Genomic DNA, 12,233 nt, shown 5'->3' with positions numbered 1-12,233 from the left:
GTCTTCTAACAGGACAATACCAGTGTCCATTAGGATATAAGAAATAACAGTCTTTTTCAATTAATTGTCTCTTAATTGGGTTACTTAACACTCCAAGATATAACTCCTATTTATAACTAATCACAATATGTCATATGACATAAACTGTCCCATGCATTAGAAAACATAGAAATCGAACATCACGCATGCAAAGCACATAAACTGAGAAAGTGAAACAGAATAAAATCAGGAAATTAAAACATCTTTGGGGTGATGGAAAACAGAACAAAGAAACGGAAAATGTAATAAGGAAAACAAAGTTGAAAGTATAACCAAGAATAGACAGAACAGGTCAGCATAATTGACACTGAAACAATGCCTCACATAGATGAACCACTCAGGCAAAGGTGAACCCATACGGAAAGACAAAATGTACATAATTTGGGCACCTCTGAAGAATAAACCATATCAGGAATCATTACTATGACAAGACGAAATTTGAATGAATCATCTACAAACTAATTAAACTATAAAAAGCTTGACATTTTTCATAGCATAACAGAGTTTTACAAACATAAGCTAGATACTTAGTCTTACTTTCAGAAGAGTAAAACAGTCATCAAAAGTTATTTTAGAGGAAGGGCTCAATGTTTCCATATCTTCATCCCATTCTGAAACTCTTTCCTTTTTGAAGTCTTAGATTTCACAGCATTGAGCTTGAAAATTAGTTTGTTCTCACACCAAGATATTTGTTTCAGAATTTTCACCACTGATATCACCTTTACAAAATAAGTATCTTCTAAACAAATATTATGATCCCTCTAGGCTTACTGCTACTTCTGGGTCTGGTGGCTAATTGTCCTGAGGAAGACCATACATTCTGATAATATTCCTTCTATTGTGATTCTCAAAGTATTCTGCAAGTTTATTTAAATAATTTTAATTTCAGACTACAGTTGATTACCCTTTACTACTGCATCTTCTACACAACAAATTCCTCTTTTAGTCTGTTTTCCATAATAGACTATTTATTTTCTATGCTCAAGAGCCTTAGGTTTGTGTCACCTGTCACTGTTGTGAGTCTCTACACCCAGTTCATGTAGGTTGCATCAACTGCAGGAGAGTGGGGCTCATGGCCCAGGCCAAACAACCAGAGAGGTTGCCCATTGACCTCTGTAGGATCTGTGAGCTCCTTCACCATCTACCCAAGACATGAGTATGTCATGGTGAGTTCCTTAAGGAACCATGGAGCACCCCAACAATTCAGTGGGTTGTAGCTCACACTGTGATCTCACTTATCAATGCCAGAATGATCCTGAGGATAGTGGGAGACGACTGTCAGTTCTGAAGCGGTGAGTACCTCAGACTCACTGACTCTCCTTTGAACCCTAATAGCAGTCAATACTAGTTTGGTTACTAATATTGATGTGGGAGGTTGTACTGACTGAACCTTAAACCCTACTGAGTCCCTTGTTTTTTAAGAGGAATGGGCAAAAGCCCTGAACTTGAAAAGGGGGTATCCAAGCTCATAGACACCGATTCCTGGGACAGTATGTTATCTTAATGTGATGCTACAAAGTTTTTTAAGTTCAAACCGGAAAGGCCCTCCCAGGTGATTCCCCAATAGGAATTATTTTGAAAGGGTACAGGTACAGACATGAAGTATTGAACTTTGAACACAGAAGCTCTTACTTGAAGGGGGTCTGAACCATGCTTGTTTGTGGAAAAATGCATTGATTTTGTCAATTTTCTCATTTATCTCACTTTTCAATTCAGGATCACCCGTTGTGTGGTTTCTTAGGAATGGCAAGTAAGGTCATTATATGTTGGATAAATGCATCCCCATCCCCTAAATAAAGACTATAAGTAAGAGGAGTAAAAGTAAGGGGGATCTTTAGTCCTGAGGAAGGCTGAACGACCCAGTTGGGCGATTGAGACTGGCCAAAACATGTCTACAATAAAGCAGACAGGAGGGATGATGGAGCGCTCATAACACCATTTCATTACTATTATTGATTTTTTAATCCCATTTAGGGGGTCCTCTAGTAAAGAGAGTTTACGACTTCCATGAGGTAGCAGTAATAATTTTTTTGTTCTGCTGAGTATACCCCTACATATGTGTAAGTATTGTCTTCCCCAACTCCCATCTCTGTCCCTGCCGTTGGTCTGCCCAGAGAAGTTGTAGCAGGCCCAATGTTGAAGCAAATGATGAGCAAAGGCATTTTTAAAGAACCTTGCATTTTTTCGATGTGGTATTCTTGACTTGATAAGAGTATTAGATTTCCTCCTTTTCCTCTTTTGTGTGTATGTGTAGGGTTACTAAAAGTAAGGGGGTATGGAAAAGGAGAGGTACCTCTCTCCCATTTGTTTGTGTGTTTGGATTCCAAAAACATCTAATAAGGACTTACAACAAATACTTGTTGATCTGCCATATGTTCAAGAAAGACAAATATCCTTGCATTATCAAGCAGATTGTTTACTGGAAAAGCGACAGCCGAGTAACTAACAGTATATTCTGTTCCCAATATCAGTGCCTCCCAAGCCATATGTGGGATCGAGTATAGCACAATATAGTTATGGAAAATCCAGTAGAGTGTCAGCACTCCATTTACAATATGACGTGATACCCAATGTTATCATGACCAAATTATGACATACTTCTACACTTGTAACAAAACCTGTAGAATTTACATGTATTTTTCATGTTTTCTTCTAGGATGTGAAAGGTTTTCTCAGCAGGTAAGAACGGCAATCACCAATTGCAGCTCAGGTGGTAATTCAGAAATTGTGTAAGTCAATGACAAATGCAACCATGAATCAATTTAATAACATTTATTTATGGTCTTACCATGCTCACAACACATGTCTTGGCTCATTTGCACACTAAAGGATTCATTTAGGGCCATATGTACAAACACTTTTTCCCATAGACACAGAATGGGTAAAAACCTCTGCTACATCTGGCCCTTAGTCCCTTTCTGGCAATGTGGTTGTGCACCAGATCAGCAGAGGCCAAGAACTAGCTGTTTTTCTCTGGGGGACCGCCCACCCTATTTAAAAGTCTATGCCTGGCTGGTGGGGATCTGCAGGCCTACAGTGCGGTTGTTGACTCATTATCTCTACTGCAGGCTAAGGGAAATGCTGAGTGGGTACCATATTATTTTAGCCCTACTCGGCATTTCTGTTTGCTTTTCAGAAATTAAACTCCTAATGTAGAGGATTGTTTTTATAAAACAGTGAATGACCTCTAAAAGCAAGGAGTTTCTTGATGAGCTGTGTCATACCTTTGAGGGCAGCTCCCTGTAGGTAAATCTAGTGAAAATCTCCAGCTTCATTCTGTTCAACCCTATCACCCCCCTCCTTCTATTATATGCCTGTGAAGGTGTATACAATACTTTAATGCCTACCACAAAATAAATGGCTCTAGGGAATGGATGTTGATTCATCAAAATGCCAGGGGTATCAGAACATACCCTTTAGATTTAATGACATCACAGGAAGTGACATCATGTGCCTCTCGACCCCTAATTTTTCCCGAAAGTCATCTGACATGACCCTAACTTAACTTTATCTTAACATCACAATAGTTCAGATAGCTGAAGTTCCATAATACCTACATTTTAAACATACCACACAACATGGACACATATTGCTTTTACATAGAACCTCTAATAATGGGCTGACTTGATCTTTGAAGGTCTTTGGGCATAATACTTGTCCTGAATTGTGTGCAAGAGGTCCTTTCTTTGGCAGTGCTTCCCAAACGTTTTAAAACAACAATCCAGTTTTTAGAGCGTCACATGATCACGACCAACCTGGTTGTTATAGAAATGAGGCAGGGGTGATTTTGAATTGGGACAATGGCAAACATGCTTTTAAACTGCTGTGAACCAAAATAACAAAGGGCCTGATTGAGAGTAGGGCTACTTTGTCAGGATGATGGAGTATTTTACTCTGTCACTCTGATGCTGAACCTGCAGTAAATATGTCCTGTGGGCGGTTAAGTCACCGCGTTGTAAAGCAGTTGGCTCACAGATGGCATCCCATAATCCTTTGAAACTTCACTTGCGTTTGTTTGTGCCTCACAAGTCTTGGCACACCACATTTTCTTAAGACAAAAGTTCCTCTGGCTCTTTACATCACTCACTAGGTGCTAGCCGGTGAGTTAGTTGGGAATTAGGGGCTGTGTCAAAAGTGTTAGGGGCTGTGTCAAAAGTGTTGCAAATCGCACCCCTAATGAGATAACGTCAATTTGTCCCAATACAGTGATAAGGGCACAGTGATGCCTCTATGCTCATGAAGTAATAAGGAGCAATGTATTATGCCACAAAGCGGACATGGTAGTGAACTTCGAGGCCACCCATCGCCGACGGAAGCCTGTGGAACACCTCTGATATCCTACCTGACGTGATGGAAACCTGGTGATGATGCCATCCCCTTAAAGATACAGGACATCGTTATGTTACGGGCAGCCTGCTGTGAGCTCACTTCGTTTTATTTTTATCAAACACACTTCAATTAAAAAAAAGTATGGGTGCATCAGACGAATGACATAATACATAAAACATGAAATGATAAACAGCACATTCTTTAAAACCAAACAACAAATTGAAGCCTGTCAAGGGAAAGAGAAGTGCAAGAAGCAGGGAAATAAAAGAAAAAAATATTTTTTAAATTACAAGGAAAGACATTTGAGTTTGGTCATGGTTCAGAAAAAAGAAGCAGAGGAGTGTACCAACTCATAAGTCTCTGTAAGTTCAAGTTCAATAATTGTCTTTGTGCTATTGTGGGCCAGATGTATCCAACATTATCGGTGTAGATTAAATCTCCCTTTGGAGGTCACCTGTTGGTTGAAGTTAGATCACTAGTATTTCATTTCATGCTCTCTTCATTCAAGAGTCAAACATATGGCTGTGACATACTCCTACAACATTTGATGTTCATAACCAATAATCTCTACGGACCCTTGAAATCATAAACCCAGGCCAACACCAATACAACAAATCACCTGTATCTCTCACACTTGAACCTTGTTCAGTTCCTCCAGTAGGCAAAGAGTAGCTATACCCCACTTCCAAACACCCCCTAACCTGCTCCAACCTATCTCCCATACCCTCTGCCTCTGTCAACAATAGTAAGTAATTTAGGTCCTGATTACTATATCAGAGGATTTAATATTCCGTCACAAGTGTGACAGATATCTTGTCCGCTGTATTACGATCTCCGTAGGACATAATGGGATCCTAATATGGCAGACAGGATATCCGTCACATTTCTGACGGAGTAATCCCCTCCTCCAAGATCTAAATCAGACCCCTAGCCGGTGTGTCCTACACACAAATGACACACCACCACTAACACTGACAATTCGTTCTAGGTTCAAGAGTGATACCACGGAGAAGCCAACACGGGTGTCTGCTGAACTGAGCAACCGCATCTATAGTTTTACTAAGGAGCTGGTCCTAATGAAAATGTCTGCAAAATACAGTGGTAAGCACATTTGTCTGTTACTCCTGATCTACACTATTATTATCGTCCGCAGCTATGTGAGTCTCTATGCGAAAGTGAAAGGTACTTACCTCACTGCCTAATTTCTAAAAGAGTACTTACTCACTTTGCCAGCGCCAAATGTTTTGCTCAAAAAACCCCGAATGATACTACTGAATTTCAGGGTATGCCTAATACTAAGGCTCCATTGTCCTGTTTCCACCTCATGCCTTTTCAGATTATCTTGTTTGCCTTCCCGTCCCCAACCTCCTTTGGGGGTGGTACGCTCCCAGTGGCATCCAGCCACATCTGTCTTACACCAAATTATATATTTATTTTGCCATAAACCAGAACCAAGAAATTGTTTTGTTTTAGGACATCAGGGGTAGCAAAATAAATGTAAGTACCAGCAAACACTGAGTGTAAGACACACACACACACACATAGTCGCCAGTAGGTAGTTATGGTTAGGACTGTATTTCCTTACAAAAAGCATGTTTCCCAAAAAAGTGCCCTGGTGATTCTCGTTGCACATGGAAAATGTAAGGGTGATCTGTCAAGTGGAGACCGAGAAAAATGGGAGGGGGGGGTCAAAATTTGGCAGAAATCTAGCTTTCGGTACGCAGATTACGCTTTCGCTTAGTTGGTATAATTCCGTTCAGTAGGTTTTGAGATATTAAAGGAAATCCAAATTTGTATATCCGGGCTCACAAATAATTTGTAAATATTTGTGAATTTTTGCAAATGAACGTGTGAAAAGAAGCGCTGTATTTGGCTGACCGCAACCTGACTAGAAAGTTGCAGCTGCCATTTTATTTCATGGTACACGGTCCCCAGGACTGAAAATCATCATTGAAAGTGGCATAAGGGGTCAAGGTATAGGTACCCTGACTCCAGGGGTGTGATACAGGTGTACTTTAGGTGCAAACTATGGGTTTTAAATAATTTTACATCACCATGTGCGATATTCATGAATGTTCGTGAATTATTCTCAAAATATTTGCAAATATAAAAACGTTTGGAAGAGAAAACACAGACTCATTCATTCGCTAATTCATTCGCTTATACATGCACTCATAGACTCATGCACCCACTCATACACCCAGTAAGACACTTAGGGCCAGATGTAGCAAAGACTTTGCGACTCACAAACGGCGAAAATCGCCGTTTGCGACTCGCATATGCGTCTTTGCTATGTTGAAATGCATTTTGCGAGTCGGAACCGACTCGCAAAATGCATTTCTGACTCGCAAATAGGAAGGGGTGTTCCCTTCCTATGTGCGAGTCGCAATGTGATGTAATTCCATTTGCGACCGCGAATGCGGTCGCAAATGGACTCGCAGTTACCATCCACTTGAAGTGGATGGTAACCCAGTCGCAAACGGAAAGGGGTCCCCATGGGACCCCTTCCCCTTTGTGTCTGGCATTAAAAATAATTTTTCAGAGCAGGCAGTGGTTCCATGGACCACTACCTGCCCCGAAAAATACCGAAACTAAAGGTTTCGTTTTTTTTTTCAAAGTGCAGCTCGTTTTCCTTTAAGGAAAAGGGGTTGCACTTTGAAAAAAAAAAACTGCTTTATTTAAAAGCAGTCACGGACATGGTGGTCTGCTGTTCCCAGCAGGCCACCATCCCTGTGAGTGCCCTGAATCGCTATGGGGTCGCAAATTGTGACCCACCTCATTAATATTAATGAGGTGGGTCTTTGCGACCCCGTAGCGACTCGCAGAAGGTGTCTGAGACACCTTTCTGCATCCCAAATTGCGACTTGCAATTTGCGAGTCGCAGGGACTCGCAAATTGCAAGTCGCAATTTGGGAATTTGCTACATCTGGCCCTCTTGCACTTATTCACAGACCCACTCAGACACTGACACACCCACTCACAGACCAACTCAGACCCTCATGCACCCACTCACAGACCCACTGAGACACTGATACACCCACTCACAGACCCAGTGAGACATTGATGCACTCAGACACAGATCCACTGAGACACTCATACACCCACTCACAGACCACTCGGAGCCTCATGCACCAACTCACAGACCCACTCAGACACTGACACACCCACTCACAGACCCTCATGCACCCACTCACAGACCCACTGAGACACTCATACACCCACTCACAGACCACTCAGAGCCTCATGCACCAACTCACAGACCCACTCAGACACTGACACACACACTCACTGTCCCATTCAGGCCCTCACACACACCCTCACAGACCTACAGTCCCTCATGCACCTACTCACAGTCCCATTCAGACGCTCACACACCCAGTCACAAATCCACTAAGGCCCTCATGCACCCACTCACAGACCCACACAGACACTGTTTCACTCACTCACAGGCCTACTCAGACCCTCACACACCCATTCACTGACCCACACAGACACTGACACATCCACTCATAAACCCACTCAGACACTGATAGACCCATTCAGACCATCACACAGCCACTCACAAATCCACTCAGACCCTCATGCACCCACTCACAGACCCATTGAGACACTGATGCACTCTCACACAGACCTGCTGAGACACTCATACACCCACTAACAAACCACTCAGAGCCTCATGCACCCACTCACAGACCCACTCAGACACTGACACAATGACCCAGTCAGACTCTCACACACCCACTCACAGACCCTCTCCAACTCTCACACATCCAGTCACTGAGCCACTCAGACACTCCCACTCCCACTCACAGACCCACTCAGACACTGACACATCCACTCACCGGCCCACTCAGACCCTCATGCACCCACTCACAGACCCAGACAGACACTGACACACCCACTCACAGACCAACTTAGCCACTGATGCACCCACTTACAGACCCACTCAGACACTGACGCACCCACTCACAGACCCACAAGGTCCCTCATGCACCCACTCACAGACCCATTGAGGCCCTCACACACCCACTCACAAATCCACCCAGACTCTCATGCACACAGTCACAGACCCACACATAAACTGACACATCCACTCACAGACCCATTCAGACTTTCATGTGCCAACTCACAAATCCACTCAGACCCTCATGCACCCACTCACAGACCCAGACACTGTCTCACTCACTCACAGATCAACTCAGACCCTCACACACCAATTCACAGACCCACACAGACACTGACACATCCATTCACAGACCCACTCAGTTATGCACCCACTCACAAACCCAATCAGACCCTCAAGCATACACTCACAAATCCACTCAGACCCTCATATAGCCACTCACAGACCCAGTGAGACACTGATGCACCCACACACAGACCCACTGAGACACTCACGCATCCACTTACAGGCCACTCAGAGCCTCATTTACCCACTCACAGACCCACTCAGACACTGACACGCCCACTACGACACTGATGCACGCACTCGCACACCCAGAGACTCTCACAGCCACTCCCACCCCAGATACACCCTCTTACACATATTCTCACACTGAGACAGATAGGCTGCAGCCAATTCTCTTTGGCCATGCGTGGCAGTGGTTGGATTAACGTATAGTAATGAAAATTACTATTTGTTAAAAAAACATAGAAATTCACTGAAAAAACAAAGGTTACAGGGACGTTATAGTTAGGAAACAAAATTTAAAAAATACTTAGAAATTCACTGAAAAAAACAAAGGTTACATGGAAATTATAGTTAGGCCCTGAATTTACTTCTACAAAACCAGAGAAATTCAGCAGTTATAGTTACCTTAGCTAACTATAACTTGAGCCCATGTAATGCACTGCTTTTGAAATCACATATTACATCACTCATGACAGTCAGTGGCATCACTAATGACCTCACTGATAACATCTCAAATGACATCACTGACTACGCCATCCACAGAACCACTCACAGACCCAATCATACTCTTACACAAACTCACATAGATGACCACTCATACAAATACTAAAAGACTCATTGACAGAGCAGTACAACCACTGCCACACAACTACTCACTCACTCATTCAACACTAACATACCAAATCACTCATGCATACATAACTAACTATGCTATTACTACACATGAACAACCATTCACACACAGACTCACAGCCCAATCTACCACTGATACACCCACTCACTCATCCGTACATGACTCACAAATCTACTATAAAATACATATAACCACAGACACATCCACTCACTCACACATACAACAAAAACACACCCCCATGAACTCCCCCATACAGTTATTAATACTTATACACCCAATCAATCACCCATACAACAATTCCTACTCCTAGTCACCAATACATACAGGCACTCACCCACCACATACTCACCCATACAGCCACTCATACTCCCACTTTTTAATGAAGAAATTAACTTTAACACATTCACTCACTCTCACAATGATTCAATGACAAAACACTCACTTATGGGAACATCAACTCAAACATAAAATCAGTCACCTCTCATACACATACATAATTACCCATACAGCAACTAACAGATCATCTTTCTTACATGTGCACCTTCTCACACATACACTTACTGTGCCACACAAGAAGTAACAGAACCACTTACCTGTGGATACAGCCACTTATAAAGGCATTCACTCATCAACGTTCTCAATAACATAGAGAGTTACACACTAACACAGTTGCTGAAACATACAGGCAGTACTCTATACAAACATTCACACACCCATTTTCTCAGCTATACAGCTACTCAGACACCCACTCACTGTACCAATACAGACTATAGCACAGCCACTTCCTCATAGATACATCTAGTAGAACACATACTCTTACGGTTTCACACAGAAACTAACTCAACCACTAACTCACCAATACAAATACTGGCACCTTCAGTCATACATACATATAACCACTTACAGATACTGGATGAAAACATCAGTGATGTCATCAGTGATATCATCAGTGATGTCACTGACTACATTATGAGTAATGTAAAATGTGATGTCATAGCAGTGCATTACATGGGCACAAGTTATAGTTAGCTCAGGTAACTATAACTGCTGAATTTCTCTGGTTATGTGGAAGTAAATTCAGGACCTAACTATAAAGTCCCTGTAACCTTTGTTTTTTTCACTGAATACTTATGTATGTAGTTATAGTTAGGACCAACTTTTCCCATAGACAAGCATTTTTTGTTTTGCTATTAACGTTGGTGCCGTATAATGGATCGTCATGAAATTTTCAAAACTAGTTTGCCACTCAATTTAGCTGCTGCCTGAAAAGTTTTGGGGTAATGCATCAAGTGGGGACCGAGAAAAAAGGGGGGTAGGTGGAGCTCCCAAAACACTTTTTCTCCATTCTTTGGGCATGGACATTTTGCAATCTTTAGACAAGGCTACATCCCGAACCCTTGAACAGAATTACACCAAATTTGGAAGCTGGATGTTGGTCCACAGATCGTGCTTTTGTGATTTAGTGTAAATCTGTTCAGTAGTTTCGGTGTTATTAAAGGAAAGAAATATGGATATCTAGAGACACTGATGCTCCGCAGATACCCGCAGATGCAAAACCCAATGGAAAAAAAAAAACACACACAGCTGTGCACAGCAGTGATTGTATTAATGTACTGAATTCATATATTACTTTACATTAAAAAACATGTAAATTCACTGACAAAAACAAAGGTTACAGAAAAGTTATAGTTAGGTTCATGTTTTATCCACACAGAACCATAAAAATTCAGCAGTCATAGTTATGCTTATAGTTATACTTATCTGAAGAAACTATAACTTTTGCTGGAAAGTATCTTTAGGCTACAAGTTATACTTTCTTAACATCTTGTAATCCAATATAGTAGCATAGAATGGAGTGCTATACTCTGGAGTGGCGTAGAGTGGAGTAGCATATAGGCCCTCATTAAAACCCTGGCGGTCGGTGATAAAGCGGCGGTAATAACGGCAACAGGCCGGCGGTAAAAAAAATTGAATTATGACCACAGCGGAAACAGACAACACAGACAGCCACTTTAACACACCGACCGCCACGGCGGTAGCAACAAGCACCGCAGCGGTAACCGCCAACAGCCAGGCGGAAGACAAGGTTCCGCCCACTGTATTACGAGACACCAATCCTCCAGCTTTTCCGGAGCGGTACCAATGTCATCAAAAGCACGGCAGAAACAGTACACAGAAGGGAAACGACTCACCTCTGGACACTCAAGGACGAACCACGACGAACCACGACGCCATGTAGCCCGAACTGCAGGTGTAACCCATGCTGGTTTACCTCCTACACCAGGAATACCAACGGCGGCAAAGACGACCAAGGTGAGTACTGACCCTGTCACACAAGGGAGGGGGGTAAAAAGAGAGTGACACACACGCAACACACAACACCCCCACCCCCAACAATATACACACAAACAGATGAAACAACATTACATATCCACCCCGTACCCCTCAGGAATAATGCAAGGACAAAAGGAAGTGATTAAAGTCAGTGTAATAATATAAAGTTCTAGAAATACATCATCGACAATACACAGGCACCTCAGGGGTAAGGGGAACGGGGGCACCTCAGCCAGAAGATGGTACAACGCCACTGCTCCTGAAGGGGGCCACATGCCCATCACTCTGTCCTGGGAAGTGCAAAGCTACAGTCTCTCAAGTGGGTGTTCTACCCACTGCTTGATCCTGTGGAGTGCAAAGCCACAGTCTCTCTAGTGGGTGGATTGCCCACTGCTTGGTCCTGGGGAGTGTAAAGCCACAGTCTCTTTAGTGGGTGGTCTGCCCACTCCTTGGTCCTGGGGAGTGCAAAGCCACAGTCTCTCTAGT

The 12,233-nt window shown here is 42.7% G+C and overlaps 1 protein-coding gene across 1 annotated transcript in view; it reads left to right on the top strand.

Annotated features, from left to right (window-relative positions):
- LOC138303604 (uncharacterized) overlaps nt 1-12,233 on the top strand; it is a 90,814-nt gene that overhangs the window by 62,130 nt on the left and 16,451 nt on the right. Inside the window, exons 5-6 of the mRNA XM_069242894.1 lie at nt 2,696-2,718; nt 5,357-5,469. Coding sequence (XP_069098995.1) covers nt 2,696-2,718; nt 5,357-5,469 — 136 coding nt within the window. The remainder of the gene's footprint in view (nt 1-2,695; nt 2,719-5,356; nt 5,470-12,233) is intronic.

The sequence above is a fragment of the Pleurodeles waltl genome, chromosome 7, assembly GCF_031143425.1.
Source record: "Pleurodeles waltl isolate 20211129_DDA chromosome 7, aPleWal1.hap1.20221129, whole genome shotgun sequence".
NCBI classification, from domain to species: Eukaryota; Metazoa; Chordata; class Amphibia; order Caudata; family Salamandridae; genus Pleurodeles; species Pleurodeles waltl.
Note: the sequence above shows the minus strand (reverse complement) of the source record. Positions and strands in the feature narration are given on the sequence as shown.